Below are 25,420 nucleotides of genomic sequence, written 5' to 3'. Positions count from 1 at the left end.
AACATTTTTTCATGTGTTGATTGGCCATTTTTGTTTACTATTGTGACTTGCCTTTTCATATCTTTTGTCCATTTTTCAACTGATTTGTTTATTTCTTAATAATTTGTAGGAGTTGCCAATCCTTCATGAGCTTTTTGGTATAAATATCTTTTTTTCTAATGTGTAACATCCTTTTACTCTCTTTGGTGCCTTTTGATTGATTGAAGTTCTTAATTTTATTGTAGGACCTGGCATCAGTCTTTTCCTTTATTGTTGTCAGTTTTTATATCTTAAAGAAAGAATGTTCTGGCTGGGCGTGGTGGCTCATGCCTGTAATCCTAGCACAGGCATGTGGGCGGATTGTCTCAGGAGTTTGAGACCAGCCTAGGCAACATGATGAAACCCTGTCTTTACAAAAGATACAAAAAGGTTTCCAGGCATGGTGGTGCCCGCCTGTAATCCCAGCTACTTGGGAGGCTGAGGCACAAGAATCGCTTGAACCTAGGAGGTGGAAGTTGCAGTGTGCCGAGATCATGCCACTGCACTCCAGCCTGAGTGACAGAGCAAGACTCTGTCTCAAAAAAAAAAAAAAAAAGAGAAAGAATGTTCTGGCCAGGTGTGGTGGCTCATGCCTATAATCCCAACAATTTGGGAGGCCGAGGTAGGCGGATCACTTGAGACCAGGAGTTCAAGATCAGCCTGGTCAACATGGTGAAACCTTATCTCTACTGAAAATACAAAAATTAGCCCGGCATGGTGGTGGGTACCTGTCATCTCAGCTACTTGGGAAGCTAAAGCATGAGAATCACCTGAACCTGGGAGGTGGAAGCTACAGTGAACCAAGATCACCCCGCTGTACTCCAGCCTAGGTGACAGAGTGAGACTCTATCTCTATCTCAAAAAAAAAAAAAAAAAAAAGAGGTCTCTATGACCTCTACATTGAGAAAATTTCTCCTAAATTTTCTTCTAGATGTTTTGAAGTTTTGCTTTCACATTTAAGTTATTGAATGTCTGGAATTTTTTATTTGGTGGGAATTAGGGGTCTAAATTCATTTATTTTCCACAAGAACAGCCATTTCTCCTAGTACCATATATTAGTTTATTGCTTCTTTTTGGATCTGTAGTGCTCCTACAAAAAATTCCTAAAAATATGGGAATCTGTTTCTTCCTACTAATACTCTATAGTGTTAATTACTTGAAGCTTTGTAATGAATCTTTATTTATTTATTTTTTGATTCAGAGTTTTGCTCTGTCTCCCAGCCTGGAGTGCAGTGGCACCATCTCAGCTCATTGCAACCTCCACCTCCTGGGGTCAAGCAATTCTCCTGCCTCCACCTCCCGAGTAGCTGGGATTGCAGGCATCCACTATTATGCCTGGCTAAGTTTTGTATTTTCAGTAGAGATGGGGTTTCACCATGTTGGCCAGGCTGGTCTCAAACTCCCACCTCAGCTGATCCGCCTGCCTCGACCTCTCAAAGTGCTGGGATTACAGGTGTGAGCTACCACACCCAGCCTGTAATGAATCTTTATATCTTTTATTTTTTGGAGATGGAGCCTCACTCTGTCACCCAGGCTGGAGTGCAGTGGTGTGATCTTGGCTCACTGTAACCTCTGCCTCCTGGGTTCAAGTGATTCTCGTGCTTCAGCCTCCCAAGTAGCTGGGATTACAGGTGCACGCCACCATGCCCAGATAATTTTTGTATTTTTAGTAGAGACAATTTCATCATGTTGGCCAGGCTGCTCTTGAACTCCTGACCTCAGGTGATCCACCCGCTTTGGCCTCACAAAGTACTGGGATTACAGACGTGAGCCACTGCACCTGGCTATGAATCTTTATATCTGGTCGGGCATATCCTCTTGTTCTTTAGGTTCTTTTGCTCTTTTATTAATTAATTATTTTCTTTAACAAATAAATACAGAATTATTAACATCTGTGGCAAAGATACAGAAAATGCTCCCAAAGAGTTAAGAGTCCAGTAAGGAACTTGGAAGCCTCCTGCTTGCCTCTAACTCTCTACTTCCATTTTTAGTACCTTCCTCAGTTTATCTCATTCACTAGACCATGAGAGAAGCTGGTTTCAGGTCTGTCTTCACTGCTGACACATACCTGGCTCTTGGAGGCTTAATGAATAAAAGAACTTCATGGCTGAGGCTGGTCATGTGAAAGAGAAAAAAAGAACTTCAGTATTTATTAATGCATATTAAGTGTTATATGAGTGCTGCATACTTACTGCTTAAAAGTGAAGAGAAGGAAGAATTGACTTCTAACTTAAACCCTAAAGAATAGCTTCTTAGAGGACTGTAAGTTGGGCCTTCAAGAATGGTTGCAAGAAGGGAGAGCATGTCCTATCTGGAAGGAATGATTCAAAGAAAGGAGGAAAGCTGACATTAAGGCAAATTCAGAGTATTCATATGGTTGACTGAGTGTGAAATGGGGTTCTTATGGGAAAATAGTGGCAGATGAGGGAAGTTGGTGGTTGAAGCCAGATTGTGGGGAGTCCAGAATGGTAGGCCATGGAATTTTGAGAGCAGAGTAGATATAATTAGGAGAGGAAAGGGATCAGAACAAGTACACATTGTGTAAACCTTCACCTGGATAAGACACTAGACTGGTGGGAGGGATGTAGTGCCTAAGGATGAACTATTTTTTCCATATACTTTTCTCTGGATGCTTTAATTAAACTGTTATTCTCTAATCACATATCTTGGAGCCTCATCAACAGCTAAAAAGGTCTTTGGTTAGGACTCAGCTTTTGTTGCAGTTTTTCTTTTTCTTTCTATCCAGTTAATCCAAAGATGAATTGGACTTTGGAGTTTCTTTCCTGTTCTCTGAATAAAAAGTCTCAAATATGTAGCACTTATAGCTGATTTTCCGCAGTATCACCTTATCATCCAGTTAATTAGATTACTTAAGAAGTACACTTTGATCTCCATGTTTTTCCTTCCTCTGTAGTACCCCAGTTTTCAAGAGGGGAAAAATATTTGTTCTTTCTGTTAAAGCTCATATGTAAAACCAGAAGCTTAGAAAATTAAAAAAACACTTAAAACTATTTTATTCATAAGAAATCATTGGCAGTATGTTAATGTTTTTTGCTAGAGTTTTTTTTTTTTTTTTAATTTTTTGGTGAAGGTTTTTGTTTTCGAAGAAGTTATAATAAAAATACACCCAATGAAAAATATTCCCACCACTGGTGGATTGGATTGCTAGAGGCCAGGCTTTTTTCACCACACTTCAAAAATCTAATTGGAGGCTCGATGCAGTGGCTCATGCCTGTAATCCCACCTCTTTGGGAGGCCGAGGCAGGTGGATCACTTGAGGTCAGGAATTCAAGACCAGCCTGATGAACATGGCGAAACCCCATCTCTACTAAAATGCAAACGTTAGCTGGACATGGTGGTGGTTGCCTGTAATCCCAGCTACTTGGGTGGCTGAGGCAGGAGAATTGCTTGAACCCAGGAGGCAGAGGTTGTAGTGAGCTGAGATTGTACCACTATACTCTAGCCTGGGTGACAGAGCAAGACTCTGTTTCAAAAAATAAAAATAAAAAATCTAGTTGGAGGAAACTAAAATAATTTAAAGTTATTGTTACATATTGGTATGAACCTTAACACCAAAGGAATAGCCCAAGCAGAATTATCCCATATTGCCTTTTTCTTACTTTTTAGTGTGTTCTGTAATTGTAACAATGTGCTTCTTTTTTTAACAGTACTATCACAAATTTAGGTGGGACAGTGAGTATTATCCCACTTGAGGAAGCAAAGACATACGTAAATGGAAAACATATTTTGGAACTCACGGTGTTACATCATGTAAGTGGATGGGTACTACAATATAAGAAACTGTTTGACTTTGGACAAGTCATTTAATTTCTTTGAGTTCTGGTTTTCTCTATAAGATAAGGGTGTTGAAGCAGATTAAGTACTTTTTCATTTCAAAAATTCTTTTTTCCTATTGATTGCTTTCTTGTGCAAAGACAAAAGTTATATTTATATGAATCAGTACCTGAAGAGCTGACCACTAACAGCATCATTATGTGTCCTATAAAGACCTAGGCTTTAGAATCAGACAGACAGGGTTGAAATCCTGGCTTTGCCACTTGCTATGTGACCTTTGGCAAGTTATTTAACTAGGTGATTAAACAATATCACCCAAGTCAGGACACTTTTGAGATCTTTATTAATAATTACATCAAGAGGACAAACATCAGCAGTGTGTTGCAGGCAAACCCAGACATATTGTGACTGTATATCCTGCCTTTCAGGGATAGTGAAGGATTAACTGAAATAATAATTTGTGTATATAGTTCTTAGAATAGTATCTGCCAATAGTAAGCTCTCAATGAATGTCTGTTGTTATTATTAAGCCTTGTGCTCTTTAGTTTCCTCATTCCTAAAATTGGGATGATTATATGTATCTCACTGAGTTGTTGTGAATGGTAAATGAGATAACATACAGTCTTGCACCTCATAATGATGTTTTGGGCAATGAGGGACCACATAGATCACAGTGGTCCCATAAGATTATAATACTGTATTTTTACTGTATTTTTTTTCTGTTTAGATATACAAATATTTACCATTGTGTTATAGTTGCCTACGGTATTCAATACAGTAACATGCTGTACAGGTTTGTAACCTAAGAGCAATAGGCTATGCCATATAGCCTAGGTGTGTAGTAGGCTATACTATCTAGGTTTGTGTAAGTACATTCCATGATGTTCACACAACTGTGAAATCATCTAACAGTGTACTTCTCAGAACATATCCCTGTTGTTAAGAGATTTATGGCTGTATATGTAATGTGCTTAATGCAGTGTTTGGTATATACAAAGTATAAACGTTGGGAGGCCGAGGTGGGTGGATCTTGAGGTTAGGAGTTCGAGACCAGCCTAACCAACATGGTGAAACTACATCTTTACTAAAAATGCAAAAATTAGCTGGGCGTGGTGGCACACGCCTGTAATCCCAGCTACTCCGGAGGCTGAGGCAGGAGAATCGCTTGAACCCGTGAGGCCGAGGTTGCAGTGAACTGAGATTGCACCCCTGAACTCCAGCCTGGGTGACATAGTAAGACTCTGTGCCAAAAGAAAAAAAAAGTAATAAATGTTTATTGCTATGATGTTTATGTTTATCGTTAATACTAGACTATATTGAACTATTGGGCATAATGAATTTTCTCATGTAATTTTTTGGTTGAGACTCATCTCAAGTAGTACATTTTTTTGTGTGCTTTAGGGTGATCGAGTGATTCTTGGTGGAGATCATTATTTTAGATTTAATCATCCAGTAGAAGTCCAGAAAGGAAAAAGGCCATCCGGAAGAGATACTCCTATAAGTGAGGGTCCAAAAGACTTTGAATTTGCAAAAAATGAGTTGCTCATGGCACAGAGATCACAGTGAGTATTGCTGTTGATATGAAATAGTAAGTGTATGAGAGAGATCTACAACAGAGTTAATCATATTGTGCCAGTCTCTAATAATTAACTCTTTAGGTGCTGGTTTCTAGTGATATAATTTTTTCTCTTGGTACATTCATTAGTTCAGCAAATATTTATTGACCATCTATTATGTGTCTGTCACTGTACCAAATGCTGGGGATATAAAGAACAAGGATTGAAATTTAGCTCATGTGCTGGAGGAATTCATCATCTCAAGGGGCTGACAGTTCTAACAGTGCTGTGACACAGTGCTCTGACAAGAGTCCTGAACTGTGTGGTGTGGAAGCTCACGGGGTGACACCTGGCCCTGATCAGTTATCAGTGAAGGTTTCTAGAAGATGAGAAGACGTCCCGTAGAGGAGAATCCCAATAGACGATTAGAATTTAGCCAGAGGAAGACTGGGAAAGTGTGCTTTTCTTTTTCTTTTCTTCTTGTGCCCCAGTTTTAGTTCATGCAGTATTGTAGGATTTCTGGCATAAGCAGTGTCCTTGTAAGCTAAATGGTAAAGTATATACAAATAAAATGCTAAAGAGTTTGGACTTTATATTAAAGGATAAGGGAAACATTAAAGAATTTTGAGCAGACGTGAGACACTTATAATCAGAATCACATTTTTAGAGAGATCACCAGCACTCAAATCTGGAGCATGTATTAGAGATAGAGCAAGCTTAAAACCTGCAAATGCAGCTAAGAGACTATCAAATTAAGATAAATATAGTGTGGTTAGGTAGGAAGGAAACATAAAGGAGATAAGATTGACAAGGCTTGATGGCTAAAGAGGATGAAAGGAGGAGGAATCAAGAACTAGTTACAGACTAGACTAACTGCTTTGTCACCTTTTAAGAAGCCTCAACCTGCTTTTGCTCTTTAAAAATAATTTTTTAATTGAATACATTATAAATAGCACAAAATTTACCATGTAAGCCATTTTTAATTGTGTAGTCCAAAGGCGTTAAGTACCTTCACATTGTTTTGTTTTGTTTTGAGACGGAGTCTGGCTTTATTGTCCAGCCTGGACAATAAAGTTGGCACGATCTCGGTTCATTGCAACCTCCGCCTCCTGACCTCAAGCCGTCCTCCCACGTCAGCCTCCCAAGCAGCTGAGACTACAGGTGCACACTACCATGCCCGGATAATTTTTGTATTTTTTTGTAGAGATGGGGTTTCACCATGTTGCCCAGGCTGGTCTTGAACTCCTGAGCTCAAGCAATCCACCTGCCTCGGCCTCCCAAAGTGCTGGGATTACAGGCTTAGTCACTGTGCCCACCCTAGTGCCTTCACATTGTTGTGAAACCATCACCAGCAGCCATCTCCAGAAATGTTTTATTATTACAAACTGAAACTCTGTATTTGTTAAACAATAGCCATTCTCCTCTCTCCCTAGCTGTGATATCCACTAGCCTTCTTTTTGATATTCTTATTCTTTTTTTCAGTAAAATTGGGAATGGAAATTTCTGTATAATGTAGTTACTAAAGCACTGATTTTATTGAGAAGAAAGAGTCTTTAGTTTTCTGTAATCATTGATGCTTTCTCTCCCATATATGGAGAAGTGACAAAGCGAATTTCATGTTTTGACTTATCAAAACATCAAATTATTATCAATGGTTTAAAATACATGATACAATCTCTACCTTATCAGCTCTTATATCATGTATTTTTAGTCATTTCAATATTTTCCTAACTTATGACCTAAACATAAAAACTGTTGATGTATGAAATATAATTTTTGCTCTAACGAGTTTAACATAAAATAACCTTATTTTGTATTTATTATAATATTAACTATAATTTTACTGCACTGTTTATTATGACATATTTTTGCATGGTTTATTTTCCTTAAGCATTAGAAAAATATACTTATTTAAATATCAGGCATCTGCAATAGTAACTAAGTTAGAAATAAGCAATTTTTCATCCTGTGTGTTTAAATTTTGAGTGTAAACAATTGTAGAGCCAGTGAAGATTTTAAAAACACTGTTGATAGAATATCAGAAATTAAGTTTTAAGGTTTAAACTTTTGTTCAATGGAAAACTTTTCAGTAGGATTAAGACTATTATGATGGGCCGGGCGCGGTGGCTCAAGCCTGTAATCCCAGCACTTTGGGAGGCCGAGACGGGTGGATCACGAGGTCAGGAGATCGAGACCATCCTGGTCTACACAGTGAAACCCCGTCTCTACTAAAAAAATACAAAAAACTAGCCGGGCGACGAGGCGGGCGCCTGTAGTCCCAGCTACTCGGGAGGCTGAGGCAGGAGAATGGCGTAAACCCGGGAGGCGGAGCTTGCAGTGAGCCGAGATCACGCCACTGCACTCCAGCCTGGGCGACAGAGCTAGACTCTGTCTCAAAAAAAAAAAAAAAAGACTATTATGATGTATAAAGAATTCTTAACATGTATCCTGTAAACATCTTGCTACACTGTAGACTCGAAGCAGAAATAAAAGAGGCGCAGTTGAAGGCAAAGGAAGAAATGATGCAAGGAATCCAGATTGCAAAAGAAATGGCTCAGCAAGAGCTTTCTTCTCAAAAAGCTGCGTATGAAAGCAAAATAAAAGCACTGGAAGCAGAACTGGTAAAAGGCAGAATTGGTTTTATTTTTTTTTCCGACAATGTACCCCAAGTGATGTGTTGCCTATAAAGTTGATTACGTCCCTTTAAGGGAACTGGGAGATGGGAGAGATCAGAGATTAGTGAATCAAAGCCACAGTGAGTCTTGGCCCTCTTTAATTTTACTTTAAGAAATAAGTCGGGGCTGGGCATGGGAGCTCATGCCTGTAATCCCAGTACTTTAGGAGGCCAAGGTGGACAGATTACTTCAGCCCAGGAGTTCAAGACCAACCGGGGGCAATGTAGGGAGACCGGTCTCTCCAAAAAGTTTAAAACATTAGCTGGGCGTGGTAGCATGCGCCTGTAGTCCCAGCTACTCAGGAGGCTGAGATAGGAGAATCACCTAGCCCAGGGAGGTCAAGGCTGCAGTGAACCTTGACAGAGTAAGTAAGACCCTGTCTCAAAAAAAAAAAAGAAAAGAAAAGAAAAGAAAAGAGACAAGTTGGTGGCAATAATAGACAATGGCTACTGGAAGAAGAAGAAAAATAAAGAGAAACTTCTGTCCTCTAGCCGCTTGAGTCATGGTTGTCTCCATGGTTTATTGGAAATCTTGGGTTCCCAGAAGCCCATTTTAGAGAATACTGTTAAAAAGTTTGACTAGTGGTATTTATTTTTAGTTAACCTGAATGCAGTGGAGAAGCTTTAATAGGGCAACTTTTCTATTAGTGAGTAATTTCTTGTACATTGGCTAAAGAAAGGGACTTTTGTACTTTTTTGCTACTTTTTTTGCCTGGGTTATTTTTTATTATCATTCTTTAAAGAGAGAAGAGTCTCAAAGGAAAAAAATGCAGGAAATAAATAACCAGAAGGCTAATCACAAAATTGAGGAATTACAAAAGGCAAAGCAGCATCTTGAACAGGAAATATATGTCAACAAAAAGCGATTAGAAATGGAGGCTTTGGCTACAAAACAGGTAATTTTATTGTGTAACCAGTTTGCTGTATTCTGAGAAAAAGCTGAATTTTTTTCTTTTTCCAAAGAAGTTGCTTATGGTATGTTGACGGAAGAGAGCCAAATCCAGGTTTGTAGATGTGTAGATGAGAAAAGTACTTCTTGCCTGAAAGCTTGTATCCTGGTACTGCTCACAGATCTGCTCACACATCACACAGAGATTTTGAAAGAGACAGACTTCTTATTTCCATCTAGTTCCACTCCAGTTTTCTCTTTTTGTGCATCTACAACTATCTGGTCATCGGTCATGCCGAGTAATTTAAATAACTGAAATAGTACTAGGGCACAAATGAAGAAGGAAAAAAGGCACAGCTCTTATACTGGGTCACATCCTGATGTCACAATGAAACATCTGCCTGTGGAAAGAGCAGCAAGCAGCCTGTTTCCAGAACTCATAGTAGGGCATTCCTTACCTCAGTCTTACGAGCTTAGGCACCTGCCTGCTTTTATCATGTCATTGCGGATAGAGGCATCTTTCAGGGGCCACCTCAACTATTCAGTTTCACAAGCCTAAGGGATAAAACCAGAATGTTAATACCTTCAGGCAACTTACTGTCAACATTTTGGGCCATTCTTTCTATTAGTGGTTCTTGAAGGGTGGTCCCTAGACCAGCAACATCAACATCACCCTGGGAACATGTTAGAAATGCAAATTTTTAGGCCGGGCGCTGTGGCTCACACCTGTAATCCCAGGACTTTGAGAGGCTGAGGCGGATGGATCACGAGGTCAAGAGATCGAGACCATCTTGGCCAACATGGTGAAACCCTGTCTCTACTAAAAATACAAAAATTAGCTGCGCATGGTGGTGCACGCCTGTAATCCCAGCTACTCAGGAGGCTGAGGTAGGAGAATCTCTTGAACCCGGGAGGTGGGATTGCAGTGAGCCGAGATCGTGCCACTGCACTCCAACCTGGTGACAGGGCAAGACTCTGTCTCAAAAAAAAAAAAGAAAAAAGAAATGCAAAGTTTTAGGCCGCACTCCAGAACTACTAAAGCAGAAACTGAGAGTGGGGCATAGAACCTATTTTAAGAAGCCCTGTGGGATGTTCTGATGAACACTAAAGTTTGCAAGCTCTGTTTTGTTTCCTTATATCTTAATCTTAAGGTTTTACTCTCTCAAATGGCAATTTTATTTCTCTTTTTTCCAAGTTTGTGGGGTCGGGGAAACCAGGGTGGGAGTTGGGGGTGGAAGAAAATACTCCTAGTAATTGCAAAGTATTGGTACCATAATACAGTTATTATAGATCTACTAGTCAACTCCCAGACACAAAGTGACTAGTGAACCACCTCAGAGAGTTTTAGGAGAAGAAAATAGAACTGTTTAAATCTTTTTTTTTTTTTTTTTTTTTTTGAGACGGAGTCTCGCTCTGTCGCCCAGGCTGGAGTGCAGTGGCTGGATCTCAGCTCACTGCAAGCTCCGCCTCCCGGGTTCACGCCATTCTCCTGCCTCAGCCTCCCGAGTAGCTGGGACTACAGGCGCCCGCCACCTCGCCCGGCTAGTTTTTTGTATTTTTTAGTAGAGACGGCGTTTCACCGTGTTAGCCAGGATGGTCTCGATCTCCTGACCTCGTGATCCGCCCGTCTCGGCCTCCCAAAGTGCTGGGATTACAGGCTTGAGCCACCGCGCCCGGCCAACTGTTTAAATCTTGAACAACAATTATTTCAATAGCTTTAGAAGTACAAATGGCTTTTGGTTTCGTGGATGAATTATATAGTGGTGAAGTCTAGGATTTAGTGCACCTGTCACCTGAGTAGCTTACATTGTACCCAGTAGGTAGTTTTTCATTCCTTGTCCTCTCCCACCCTCCTTCTTTCTGAATCTTCAATGTACCTTGTACCAGGAGTACACACAGTTCACAATTTAGGTTGCACGCTCCCTATGAGAATCTAATACCTGATGATCTGAGCTGGAACCATTTCATCCTGAAACCAACCCCTGCGCCCCTGTCTGTGGAAAAATTGTCTTCCATGAAACCAGTCTGTGGTGCCAGAAAGGTTAGGGACTGCTGCATTATACCACTCTATATGCCTTTGCATGCCCATAGCTTAGCTCTCACTTATAAGTGAGACCATGCTGATATTTGGTTTTCAATTCCTGAGTTACTTCACTTAGAATTATTGCCTCCAGTTCCATTCAAGTTGCTGTAAAAGATATTTCATTTTTTATTGCTGGGTAGTATTCTATGGTGTGTGTGTGTGTGTGTGTGTGTGTGTGTGTGTATGTATACACACACACACCATATTTTCTTGATCCATTCATTGGTTGATGGACACTTAGGTTGATTCCATGTCTTTGCAATTGTGAATTGTGCTGTGATAAGTATACACATGCAGGAGTCTTTTTAATATAATGACTTATTTTCCTCTTTTTTTCTAGTTTTTTAAAACTTCTATCAATGGGAAGAAAAAGATTAATTTATGTCATCAAAAATTCCTAATGATACTGTTGTGGGGAAAATTATTTTATAAGGAAATTTTATAAATCATTTTTAAAAGCTTTTCATGTTTAATAAAACACATAAAACGTGTAAACTATATAAGCTTAATAAAACATGTACTATAAAATGAGGTTTACTGTAGTGTGTTATCATCAATCTGTTTTTTTAAAATAGGTTTTATTGTGTATATTTAAGTTATACAATGTTATGGGGTATATAAATTGTAAAATGGTTACTATAGTGAAGCAAATTAGCATATCCATCATCTCAATGTGGTGTTATAATTTCTCTATTTGCATATTCTCACATGTGGGTCTGTATGAATGAATATCAATTAGGCTTTAGAAGACCACAGCATTCGCCATGCAAGAATTCTGGAAGCTTTAGAAACTGAAAAGCAAAAAATTGCTAAAGAAGTACAAATTCTACAGCAGAATCGGAGTAATAGGGATAAAACTTTTACAAGTGAGTATGTGCTGATTTTAGCAAATATTTTCTAAAATTATGCATGTTATATGTAATATAATTACTAAAATGTTACCATTAGTTGCCTTTATGTATTCAAAATATTTTATTCTAGTTGACTTTTCTGGATCTAAATAAATTTGTATGAATGGTTGTTTTTGAATATTCGGGTTTTAGAATATTTATTATATCAATGCTTCTGACTGAATGTTTGTGTTCCCCCAAAATTAATATATTGAATTCATAACCTCCAAGGCAGTAGTCTTAGGAAGTGGGGGCCTTTGGTAGGTAAGTAAGTCATGAGGGTAGATCCCTCATAGATAGAATTATTCCCCCTGTGAAAGAAATTGCAGAGAGTCCCCTCACCTCTTCCACCAAGTGAGGACATAGCATGAAGATGGTAGTCTGCAGCCCAGAACAGGGCCCTCACCAGAACCTGGCTGATGCTGGAACCCTGATCTCAGACGTCTAGCCTCCTGAACTGTGAGCAAGTCTGGCAATTCATTAGTAGTACTGCAATTGAGCAAATAGTAAGCAAAATTTCAATGTGCAGCATGTTTAAAAAAAAAAAAATCTTACTCTAATTCTTAATCCTTGTTTTATATCTGTTAATAGTTGTGCTTCTTCATGGATTACTTTGTTTTCTTTTTCACTTAGACATTTTTTTCTTAAGAGTTTTTTTTCTAGCTTTACTGAGGTGTAATTAACAAATAAAAATTATGTATATTTAAGATGTACAACGTGATGTTTTTACATATATTGCAAAATTATTACCATAATCAAGCTAGTTAACATATTTATCATCTCACCTAGTTTTTTTTTGTTTTGTCATGAGGACACTTAGGATATACTCTCTTATTTCAAATATATAATATCATATTATTAATTCTAGGCAACTTTCTGTACATTAGACCTCCAGAGTGTATTGATCCTGTATAACTGAAACTTTGTACCTTTTGACAAACATCTTCCCATTCCTCTATCCTATATTTCCTGGTAACCATCATTCTACTCTCTGTGCCTATGAGTTCAACATTTTTAGATTCCACATATAAGTGAGATCATATAGTATTTATCTTTCTATGTCTGGCTTATTTCACTTTTGGTGGTGTTAAAGTTTTCTAATATATAAGATCATGTCATCTGTAAACAAACAATTTACTTCTTCCTTCTCAGTTTGGATATCTTTTATTTCTTTTTCTTACCCAACTGGTTTTGTTAGGACTTGCAGCACTATGTTGAATAGAAGTGGTGAGAGTAGGCATCCTTATCATGTGCCTGATCTTAAGGAAAAGCTTTCAGCTATTTGCCATTGAAGATGTTAGGTGTGGGCTTGTCATATATAGCCTTTATTATGTTGAGATACATTCTTCTATATCTAATTTGTTGACAGTATCATAAAAGGATGTTGTAGTTTGTCAAATGCTTTTTTGCACCTATTGAAATGATCATATGATTTTTATCCTTATTCTGTTAATGTGGTATATCACATTTATTGATTTGTATATGTTAAACCATCCTTGCATCCCAGTGATAAACCCCCCTTGATCATGGTGTGCTTTTAATGTGCTGTTGAATTTGGTTTGCTAGTATTTTATTGAAGGTTTTTGGATCTATGTTCATCAGGGATATTGGCCTGTAGTTTTCTTTTCTTGTAATGTCTTTGCCTGGCTTTCGTATCAGGGTAATGCTGGCCTTGCAAAAGGACTCGGAAATGTTCCTCTTCAGCTTTTTGGAAGAGTTTGAGAAGGATTAGCATTAATTCTTCTTTAATTGTTTGGTAGATTTCACCAGTGAAGCCATTAAGTCCTGTGAGACCTTTTTGTTTTTGAGACAGAGTCTTGCTCTGTTGGCAGGCTGGAGTATGGTGGCGCAATCTCGGCTCACTGCAACGTCCACCTCCCAGGTTGAAGCGATTCTCCTGCCTCAGCCTCTGAAGTAGCTGGGAGTACAGTTTTTGTATTTTTAGTAGAGACGGGGTTTCACCATGTTGACCAGGATGGTCTCTACCTCCTTACCTCATGGTCCGCCCACCTTAGCCTCCCAAAGTGCTGGGATTTTGCCCAGGCTGGAATGCAGTGGTGTGATCTCTGCTCACTGCACCCTCTGCCTCCCAGGCTCAAGCGATTCTCCTGCCTCAGCTTCTGAGTAGCTGGGATTACAGGCATGAATCACCATGCCCAGCTAATTTTTTTATTTTTAGTAAAGACAGGGTTTCACCATGTTGGCCAGGCTGGTCTCAAACTTCTGACCTCAGATGATCTGCCTGCCTTGGCTTCCCAAAGTGCTGGGATTACAGGTGTCAGCCACCATGCCTAGCCAAGTCCTGGGAGACTTTTGATTGTACTTTTTTTGGGTACATTTCTGTGTAAAACACAGCATATTTTTAATATAATCTTTTTTTATTATGGAAAATTTTAAACTGTAAAAGTAGAGATTGCTGCAGTAAGCCTTTATATATTTATCCAACTTCAATGATTATCAACACATGTTCAATCGTGTTGCCACTATCCTCAAACTCACTGCTTTCCTGGACTATTTTGAAGCAAATCCCAGACATCATACCATTTAAGGTGCACGCACTTCACTATGTGTCTCTAGATAAGGATTCTCTTTTTGCTGTCCCTCTCTCTCTTTCTCTGTCACTTTTTTAAGCATTGCCATGATAACTATATTAATAATAATTTCTTACACATCACATATTTACTCCATATTCATATTTCCTGGATTGTTTCATCCTTTTAAAAAAAAAACTTAATTTGTTTGAATCAGGATACCAATATGATCTACACATTGTGTTTGGTAGATGTGCCATTTAAGTTTTAATCTGTAAATTCACTCTTCTCTTCTAATTATTTGTGGAAGAAATCAGATGATTTGTCCTGTAGAGGTTTTTTGGATTCTGGATGTTGCTGATTGTGTCTCCCTGGTATTGCTTAACAGGCTTCTCTGTTCCAGTGTTCCCTAGAAAGTGGTAGTTAGATCTACAGGCCTATCAAATTCAGGTTCAGTTTTTTAGCAAGAATACTTGGTACGTATGTTGTGTACTTTCTATAACTTCTTTAAAATAACTTTTAAAATATTAACACTCTTTTTTTTTTTTTTTTTTTTTTTTCCTGAGACAGAGTCTTGTTCTGTCGCCCAGGCTGGAGTGCATTGGAGTGCAGTAGCGCAATCTCAGCTCAGTGCAACCTCTGCCTCCCGGGTTCAAGCAATTCTCCTGCCTCAGCCTCCCGAGTAGCTGGGACTACGGGCATGCACCACCACGCCTGGCTAATTTTTGTATTTTTAGTAGAAACGGTGTTTCACCATGTTGGCCAGGCTAGTTTCAAACTCCTGACCTCAGGTGATCTGCCTGCCTTTGTCTTCCAAAATGCTGGGATTGTAGGTGTGAGCCACTTCACCCAGCCAATACTCTTTGTGTCTATTGCCAGAAATAAATACTTTTTTTTCTTCTGAGGGCCTAGATAGTGCCTTACAATGATTACTTGATTTTTTAATTCTTGTGAATAATGAGTTTATCCTTCCAAAAAGCTATTTTTAGTAGAGTATTGGTTATAAGTTTGCCTGAACAATATAGAAAATATTCATGGTAAAATCTTTTTTTTTTTTTTTTTTTTTGAGACAAAGTCTTGCTCTGTCACACAGGCTGGGGTGCAGGGTGCCATCATAGCTCACTACAACCTCAAACTCCTGGGCTCTAGTGATCCTCTTGTCTCAGGCTCCCCAGTAGGTAGGACTACAGGTGCATGCTACCTTGCCTGGCTAATTTATTTTATTTTCTAGAGATAGGGTGTCACTATATTACCCAGGCAGGCCTTGAAATTCTGGCCTTCAAGTGATCCTCCTGCCTCAGCCTCCCAAAATGTAGAGATTATAGACATGAGCTACTGTGCCCAGTCCGAATCTTAAATCCAAATTAGGAGCTGGGTGTGGTGGCTCATGCCTGTAATCCCAGCACTTTGGAAGGCTAAGGCAGGCAGATTGCTTAAGCCCAGGAGTTCAAAGACCAGCCTGAGCAACATGGCGAAACCCCATCTCTACAAAATATAAAAAAGTTAGCTGGGTGTGGTGGCATGCACTTGTAGTTCCAATTACTTGGAAGGCTGAGATGGGAGGATCACTTGAGCCTGGGGAGGTCAAAGTTGCAGTGAGCCATGATCCAGCCACTGTACTATAGCCAGGGCAACAGAGTGAGACCCTAACTCAAAAAAAAAAAAAAGAAAATGAAATTATGCACTAAATTATTTTCCTTTTTTATTTTAATGTCTTGACATACACACACACACATATATATTTTAATTTTTAGACAAAATACAAAAGGACGTGTTTCTATATAAGTAAGGCTATAGAATACCCAATATTTGAAAGAATTTAGAAATGAGGAAGAAATAAAAAAGACATTAGAAAAAAAATTATTTTCTAGATATTAGAAAGTAAAGTATTGTCTTTGGCTTATCTTTTTTATGTCAACTTCAATTTTCTTAAATCTTTCCACAGGCAAAAGACCTCATTTTACAGGAAAAATGTTTTATTTCACTAAATTACTCAAATATTGTTATCCTTCTGCAATATAGAGTTAAAACCATTAATTTACAATCAGTAATTTTTTTTAGGAATTGTTTTGCTTAATGATATATGTTAGTGCCCATGTATGTATTTTGAATCTTTTCTGTGTGCTTTGTATTAGTGCAGACAACTTGGAGCTCTATGAAACTCTCAATGATGATTCAGGAAGCCAATGCTATCAGCAGCAAATTGAAAACATACTATGTTTTTGGCAGGTAAGTAATTAATTATCCTGATTATAAATGTTTTAAACAAGTTGGCCTTTATATCATTTAGTTTCTCTCTCTTTTTTTTTTTTCTGAGACAGAGTCTTGCTCTGTTGCCCAGGCTGGAGTGCAGTGGCGCAATCTGGGCTCACTGCAACCTCCACCTCCTGGGTTCAAGCAGTTCTCCTGCCTCAGCCTCCCGAGTAGCTGGGATTACAGGCATGTGCCACCACACCCAGCTAATTTTTGTATTTGGTAGAGATGGGATTTCACCATGTTGGCCAGGCTGGTCTCAAACTCCTGACCTCGTGATCCACCTGCCTTGGCCTACCAAAGTGCTGGGATTATAGGCGTGACCCACCGTGCCTGGCTATCATTTAGTTTCTCTAAAGTCCATTCTACAGCTGTAGGAAAGAGCTGGTATCAGAATCCACAGTGAGACTTTACTGTTTCAGAGGTCATTCTGGAGTAAGAGAGATTTCAACAATTAACATGCTAGTGTATTTATAAATAAAATAATTTTATTTGTTTTAGTAATTTGCTAATTTTCTTTTGAGTTGAAAATGTATCAGTATTTCATTGTTCAAAAGGAACATACCTTATTAGAAATTTTTGACTTTAAAAATTTTTTGTTATTTTTATATGTTATATACTTATATGATTATTACTATAATAAAAATACTTAACTGTGGAAAGACTTAATCAGTGGATGGAATTTTTAGGGAAATTATCTACCCCAGAAAACTAAGTATAAATGGGTATGTATGTTTCATGATAAGCTTTTTTTGTTTGTTTTTCTTTCAGACATGATGTATCAGATAAAAGTAGTTCTGACACTTCTATTCGGGTTCGTAACCTGAAACTAGGAATCTCAACATTCTGGAGTCTGGAAAAGTTTGAATCTAAACTTGCAGCAATGAAAGAACTTTATGAGGTTTGGAATATTATTAAAATCTCTATAAACTTTTTAAAATAAAAAAGTATAAAAGTTCAAGTACCTGCTTTTGGTGAAATATATATATATATATATATATGTGACATATTCTCTGTATAGAAAATTTGGAAAACAAAAGGCAATCTGTCAATTACCTAAAACAACCAGTATTAACAATTATATATATTTATTTTTACATTTAAATGGAGTTTTATTGGATTGTTTTAATACAGTTATAGGTACTATAGAGAAATTTAATAGTGGAATCTATTGTCATAATTGTATATTTAAAAAATTTTACATTTAAGCTTAAGGAAAGAAGAAATTTGATAGACATAAATCATATTACATTGTTTGAAATGATCTTCCTAAGCCTAATGTACCTTTTTGCATATTTACATTTCTCCGTTGCTGTGCTTTGAGTGCTTCCAGCTGCCTGCTGCCTGTTATAGTCACAACTAAAAAATCTCTGTACATAGTAGTTTTTAATATCTTATTTTCTCATATTTTATTTTCCAAAATGAAACTAAAAATATGAACTTTTTATTATACTCTGATGCTCACCGACAAATTGCTTGCCAGAAATATTGCCATTTACCAATGTTACCAGTTTGCATTTTACACATATATATGTGTGTATATATATGTGTGTGTGTGTATATATTTCAAAATATATATATATATATTTTTTGAAATGGAGTTTGCTCTTGTCACATAGGCTATAGTGCAATGGTGAAATCTCAGCTCACTACAACCTCTGCCTCCCAGGTTCAAGCGATTCTCTTGCCGCAGCCTCCTGAATAGCTGGGATTACGGGTGCCTGCCACCAGCCCCAGCTAATTTTTGTATTTTTTTAATAGAGACAGGGTTTCGCCATGTTGGCCAGGCTGGTCTTGAACTCCTGACCTCAGGTGATCCACCTGCCTTGGCCTCCCAAAGTGCTGAGATTATAGGCGTGAGCCACTGCACCTGGCCTTATTATTATTATTTTTTAATAGAGACAGAGTCTTGCTGTGTTGCCCAGGCTGGTCTTGAACTCCTGGCCTCAAGCAATCCTTTCACCTTAGCCTCCCAAAGTGTTGGGATTACAGGCATGAGCCATTGTGCGTAACCTGTATGTTTTTTTTTTTGAGACGGAGTCTCACTCTGCCCCCAGGCTGGAGTGCAGTGGCGCAATCTCAGCTCAATGCGAGCTCTGCCTCCCGGGTTCATGCCATTCTCCTGCCTCAGTCTCCCAAGTAGCTGGGACTACAGGCGCCTGCCACCACGCCCGGCTAATTTTTTTTTTTTTTTGTATTTTTAGTAGAAACAGGGTTTCACTGTCTTAGCCAGGATGGTCTCGATCTCCTGACCTCGTGATCTGCCCGCCTGAGCCTCCAAAGTGCTGGATTACAGGCGTGAGCCCCCGCGTCCGGCCGCAACCTGTATTTTAGTAACTAGTAAATCTAGGGACTTGGGATTTCACTGTTTTTCTTTTTTTTTTTTTTTTTTTTTTTTTTTTTGAGACGGAGTCTCGCTCTCCCGGGCTGGAGTGCAGTGGCCGGATCTCAGCTCACTGCAAGCTGCGCCTCCCGGGTTTACGCCATTCTCCTGCCTCAGCCTCCGAGTAGCTGGGACTACAGGCGCCCGCCACCTCGCCCGGCTAGATTTTTGTATTATTTTAGTAGAGACGGGGTTTCACTGTGTTAGCCAGGATGGTCTCGATCTCCTGACCTCGTGATCCGCCCATCTCGCCTCCCAAAGTGCTGGGATTACAGGCTTGAGCCACCGCGCCCGCCTGTTTTTTCTTTATGGGTAAAGTATGTGTTCATGCTCTTTGAATTTTTTGTTAAATGAAATGTAGGAAATTAATATAGCTCTAAAAGTTATTTACATATTTTGATAAGCCTTTATATTTATCATGCCCTTTTTTTCCCTAATTATATCATCTTTTTGGTGGTTTCATTTTGTTATACAGGCATTTTTAATTTGGTAAATTTGAATCCATTATTCCAGAGATCTTACTTAAACATTGTACAGCCCCTGCATTTTCTTTTAATTAAAAAAAAAGTTCACGTCTTTGAATCACATAGAATTTATTATGGTGCTTTGTGAGAGGTATGAATTTAAAGTTTAAAGTTCATATTATCTAATTATCCATAAAATTATCCCTAAAATAGTTGCAGCATGTATTAAATTGTTGCATTGCTACTATTTGTAAAATATACTACCTTTAAATAATGTAACTCCATATGGAACTATATACTATTTAGATCATTATAGTAACAAAGTTATCATATGGAAAAACTTGGAGGATGCTGCCAAATTGTAGCCTAACACTTCAATTATTTAATGGAAAAATGAAAATAAAAACAAAATAAAACAAAGGAAAGCAATGAAAGGAATCATTATGAGATAAAAGCAATAATTAATTAATTAGGAATTAATAAATATAAGCTCCTGTTCTTTGAAAAGATAAATGTGATTTTAGAAATGAGAAGTGGCATTTAAGTAAACATAAAGAAAACATTTAAAAATTATGTTACTATAAAACTTTATGCTAATAAATTTGACAGTTTCCTACAAAGACTTTTTAGAAAAAAGATAAATTATGAAATTTGACTTCATAGGTGAATAACCATGCAATAATTTGAAACGTTCGTCAACAAACTGGCCTCAAAAAAAAAAAAGTGTAGGAAAAGAAGGTGCTAGTCTCAGACACTCTTATGGGTAAGCTCTTTTAAACTGCCAAAGAACAGATAAATCTTATTCTGTTTAAACTATTCTAGAACATAGCAATAAATAGAAAGTGTCACAGTTTATCTTATGCTAGAATAACTGATTAAAAACAAAACAAACAAAACCCACAAAAACTGAAAAGATGACTCAGAAGATAATTACCAACCAATCTTTTTTTTGTTTGTTTGTTATTGAGACGGAGTCTCACTCCATCACTAGGCTGGAGTGCAGTGGCGCGAGTTCCGCTCACTGCAACCTCTGTCTCTCAGGTTCAAGCGATTCTTCTGCTTCAGCCTTCCTAGTAGCTGGGACTACAGCTGCGCGCCACCATGCCCAGCTAATTTTTAGATTTTTAGTAGAGACGAGGTTTCACCATGTTGGCCAGGATGGTCTCAATCTCTTGACCTTGTGATCCACTCGCCTCGGCCTCCCAAAGTGCTGGGATTACAGGCATGAGCCACTGTGCCTGGCCTATGAACTAATCTTAATATGAACACAGCTATAAAAATCCTAAAAGAAATGTTAGCAGGGTCGGGCGCGGTGGAGGCCAAGGCTGCAGGATCACTTGAGCCCAGGAATTCAAGAACAGCCTGCGTAACGTAGTTTTTGTTTTGTTTGCTTATTTGTTTGTTTGTTTTGAGACAGAGTTTCGCTCTGTCGCCCAGGTTGTAGTGCAGTGGCACAATCTTGGTTCACTGCAACCTTCGCCTCCCAGGTTCAAGCAATTCTTGTTCCTCGGCTTCCTGAGTATCTGGCTTACGTGCCACCATACCCAGCTAATTTTTTTTTTTTTTTTTTTTTGTATTTTTAGTAGAGTCAGAATTTTACCATGTTGGCCATGCTGATCTCAAACTCCTGACCTCAGGTGATCCGCCTGCCTCAGCCTCCCAGAATGCTGGGATTATAGAGATGAGCCACCACACCCGGCCGACCCTCTCTCTTTTACCAAAAATCTAAAAATTAGACAGATGTGGTAGTGCGTGCCTGGAGTCCCAGCTGCTTGGAAGGCTGAGGTTAGAGGATTACTTGAGTCTGGAAGGTCAAGGTTGCCCTGTAATCCCAGCACTTTGGGAGGCTGAGATGAGAGGATCACTTGAGCCCAGTAGTTCTATACCAGCCTTCTCCCTACAAAAGAAAAAAAGAGAATTCTTACGCCATGAAGAAGTAGGGTTTATGTCATAAATGTGAAGTATATTCATAATGGAAAATCCGAAAAGGCTGAAAGCAATCATACCAAAGCATTGACAATGTTTATGTGATAATGATGGGTTTATGAGTGGTTTTAATTTTTTTCTTTGTGTTTATATGTATTAATAATTTCTAAATTTTCTACAATTAATATGAATTGCTTGTGTTTTTAGAACAACAAAAGTAGCATGGAGGTCATTTGATTATTCTTGCCTTGATATATACTTTAAAACCTAGTGGTTGAATTAACCTAGCTTTAACTTACCTCCTACTTTTAACCATTCATTGTAATTTTTTACTTATTTTTCTGTATAATTATACTGTTTCTGAATCAAGTTCTATGCAGCATTTTGCTAGAACTGTAATTGTTATTACTTTAAATATGTAAAATATAGACTATAATCCTGATCAATATATTTAACCAGGAAGTGACTACATCTTAACTTTGTCAGATTATTCTTTTGTGTCTCTCCTGAGGATTTTATTGTTTATGTTTTTACTATTCTTATAAATCTCAAGTTTATTATTCCTGAATTATTTAATGATTTCTATTGTTTTTATTAAAAGTAGATGTCTTTTAATATTATCCGTATCATCGTGTGATTGATTGTTAATTTGATCAGGAATGATTTTTTAGACTTATCAGATAATATATAATCTTGCTAATTTTATGGTTTAAATGTAACAAAGGATTTAATCTTTTTTTTCTTAGTTACTAAACATTTTTTCCACCCCAAATTAACTGAAACTATATATTATATTTTTCTTAGAGTAATGGTAGTAACAGAGATGAAGATGTCTTTTGTGATCCTGAAGATGAATGGGAACCCGACATTACAGATGCACCAGTTTCTTCACTTTCTAGAAGGAGGTAAAGACATTTTTGTTAGTGGTTTTCTTGCTCTATGTGCGCGCATGCACGCGCGCGCGCGCGTGTGTGTGTAAATTGTATATCATATATATTATTTCCTTATTTTAAAAGAACCATTGTCATGATAGATACCTGGATAGGAAACCCAGAACTATAAGAGGAATAATATGTTAGTGGCCAAATTACAGCAGTTAGGGCATTAAATTGTTTATTAGTCAGAAGAGAAACCAGATTTTCAGTGTTTCATCATGTAAGTCTTAAGAGCGACTTAGAGAAGCGTAAATTAAATTTTCCGTAAAAATGAACAGTATTTAATTACTTTTAAATTACCCTTTCTCTGGCCAGGTGTGGTGGCTCACGCCTGTAATCACAGCACTTTGGGAGGCCAAGGTGGGTGGATCACAAGGTCAGGAGACCGAGACCATCCTGGCTAACGTGGTGAAACCTGGTCTCTACCAAAAATACAAAAAATTAGCCGGGCATGGTGGCGGGCACCTGTACTCCCAGCTACAGGGGAGGCTGAGGCAGGAGAATGGTGTGAACCCGGAAGGTGGAGCTTGCACTGAGCCGAGATCACTCTGCTGCACTCTAGCCTGGGCGACAGAGCAAGACTCCGTCTCAAAAAAAAAAAAAGAAAAGAAAAAAAAAAATTACCCTTTCTCAAGAACTTGGTATATTCTATGATATTTTCTTGTAAGGTACAGAATTTTAAATGCAGTAAACTAGTATGAACTCCACAAAAGAATAAATCATGGTGATAGACAACTTCTATATGTGACAAATGTTGCTTATTAACTCAAAACATAAAAGTCTTCCATGGTGAATAACAGATGCTTTTCAAGGAAAAACTAGTTCTGCATAGACCTCAGATACTTAGATTATAGAGAGCCAAAATGGTATCTTGGAAAGGCCTTGGAGCCAATTTAGCCTCCTAGTTTGGTTTGGTTTTTAAGCAAGTATTTCTTTGATGACTACTGTCTGCCATGCCCTGAGAAAGCAGAGATGAATACAAAATACCCCCTGTCCTGAAAGACCAGGAATTGAGGAAAGTAGAGGCAGGAGCAGTTGACAAAAACCTGAACTGAGGCTAGACAGAAGGATTTTAAATGTAGTGAAGAGAAAAGTGGAGTTTTATACATATTCAGGATGCAGAGGAGACTGGTTGTGGGGCTGAAGGTGTGAAGGGTGCTAGGATGACTCCTGGTTTTAAATTGGGTGACTGACTAGAGGAAAGTCATGTTGCCTGAAATGGAGCGTTTAAGAGGAGTTTAATTTTGAACATGAAGAATTTGAGATTCTCAGGGGACATCCAGGTGTATATTTGGGTTTAGAACTTTGGTGGATGGAGCTGGAGATTTTTTGGATGTAAGGGTCAATAGTATTTATCTGTCAGCAGAAGCATCATTGTTACTAAGAGCATTTATTAAATGCTTAGTAAGCCTTATCTCACCTAGTACACACTACAAACCTATGAAGTAGATATTGTCATTACCCTCATTTTACAGATGAAGAAACTGAGAATTTAGAGAGGTTGAGCGACTTGTCGAAAGTCACAGAGCTGATACGAGGAATAGCCGGTACTCAAATCCAAGTCTGGGTGACTCCAAAGCTCCTGATTTTAACTGCTATGCCATATCACCTCTCCATTGTATATGAAAGAGTAGCATCCTTCTGTTTAAGCTAATAGTTTTTTGTTTTCTTAAACTTCATTGCCTTCAGCTGCAGATCAGAATCCATTCGGGTTTCTAAATCGTTTTAGGCCTATAGCATTGTTTTTGACTTGGCTTATTTTAAACTCATTTATGATTTTCCTCAAAGAGATGAAACGATTTTATAGCAGCTTTCCCCCATTATTTCTGCTTTATTGGTCATATGATAACCTCTAAGCTATGTTAAGAAATTGCTAATACATAGCAAGCATTATCTTGAATGAAATACAAAGCATATCTTTTACACAGAAATGAGCTTGTTGAGTGTAGGGAACATGTCTGTATCCCCTACAATATAGCATAGTAAAAAGGTCACAAGCTCTGACATCAGGGTCCTGGGTTCTAATCCATGCTCAGTGTGGTCATGTACAAGTGACATTACATCCCTAGCCTTCAATTTTCTTGTCTAAAATGAAGACAGTAATATATACCTACTTTACAGGGATTTATTATTAAGATTAAGTGAGGTCCTATGTATAGAGCAGCTGCTGCTCCTGCTACTTCTGCTGTGACCACTATGATTGACAACATGGAACTGATGATGGTTATGTTGCAGAGTTGTTATGAGGATTAGAGATAGTGCATATAAAGCACATATTACAGTGGGTGGGCATTCAATAAATGGCAGCTGTGATTATTAGTGGATGCTTAATATATATTGAATAAGATTAAATCTTAGAATACAGAGAAGCTGATTTCTGTCCAGTACCAGTAACAGATGGTAATATTTTCAAGTGATTTGTCTTGAGGACTTGAAAGAGCTGGCTTCTGGCACTGAAGTAAGCTAAATATGGTCCTTAGGTGAAACTGAGTAGATAGGGCTTGAGATATTTAAGCCAACCTAGAGTAACCCAAAAATTTAAACCAGACCAATAAATTCATCACAGAATGATTTATGAATATCTTTGGATTTTAGGATTACTAGTTTTGTATTATTTTTATTATAAACAGCTTTTTTTTTCTTTTCTTTTTGAGACGAAGTCTCGCTCTGTCGTCCAGGCTGGAGTGCAGTGGTGCGGTCGCAGCTCACTACAAGCTCCCCCTCCCAGATTCATGTCATTCTCCTGCCTCAGCCTCCTGAGTGGCTGGGACTACAGGCGCCCGCCACCACGCCTGGCTAATTCTTGTATTTTTAGTAGAGACGGGGTTTCTGTGTTAGCCAGGATGGTCTCAATTTCCTGACCTTGTGATCCACCCACCTTGGCCTCCCAAAGTGCTGGGATTACAGGCGTGAGCCACTGCACCCGGCTATAAACAGATTTAAACTTTGTATATTTAGAATTGTAAATCACAATATAACCATTAATAATGAGCATTAAACTTTTAGCCTACTGGGGCCCGGCG

General features: G+C 38.3%; 1 protein-coding gene across 1 annotated transcript in view; it reads left to right on the top strand.

Annotated features, from left to right (window-relative positions):
• KIF14 (kinesin family member 14) overlaps positions 1 to 25,420 on the top strand; it is a 69,377-nt gene that overhangs the window by 21,410 nt on the left and 22,547 nt on the right. The window contains exons 14-21 of the mRNA XM_033195535.1: positions 3,687 to 3,789; positions 5,215 to 5,375; positions 7,843 to 7,990; positions 8,787 to 8,939; positions 11,755 to 11,881; positions 16,572 to 16,665; positions 17,461 to 17,590; positions 22,267 to 22,367. Coding sequence (XP_033051426.1) covers positions 3,687 to 3,789; positions 5,215 to 5,375; positions 7,843 to 7,990; positions 8,787 to 8,939; positions 11,755 to 11,881; positions 16,572 to 16,665; positions 17,461 to 17,590; positions 22,267 to 22,367 — 1,017 coding nt within the window. The remainder of the gene's footprint in view (positions 1 to 3,686; positions 3,790 to 5,214; positions 5,376 to 7,842; positions 7,991 to 8,786; positions 8,940 to 11,754; positions 11,882 to 16,571; positions 16,666 to 17,460; positions 17,591 to 22,266; positions 22,368 to 25,420) is intronic.

The sequence above is a fragment of the Trachypithecus francoisi genome, unplaced genomic scaffold (assembly GCF_009764315.1).
Source record: "Trachypithecus francoisi isolate TF-2019V2 unplaced genomic scaffold, Tfra_2.0 Lachesis_group5, whole genome shotgun sequence".
Classification (NCBI taxonomy): Eukaryota; Metazoa; Chordata; class Mammalia; order Primates; family Cercopithecidae; genus Trachypithecus; species Trachypithecus francoisi.
This window is presented reverse-complemented; position numbering and strand designations above follow the sequence as displayed.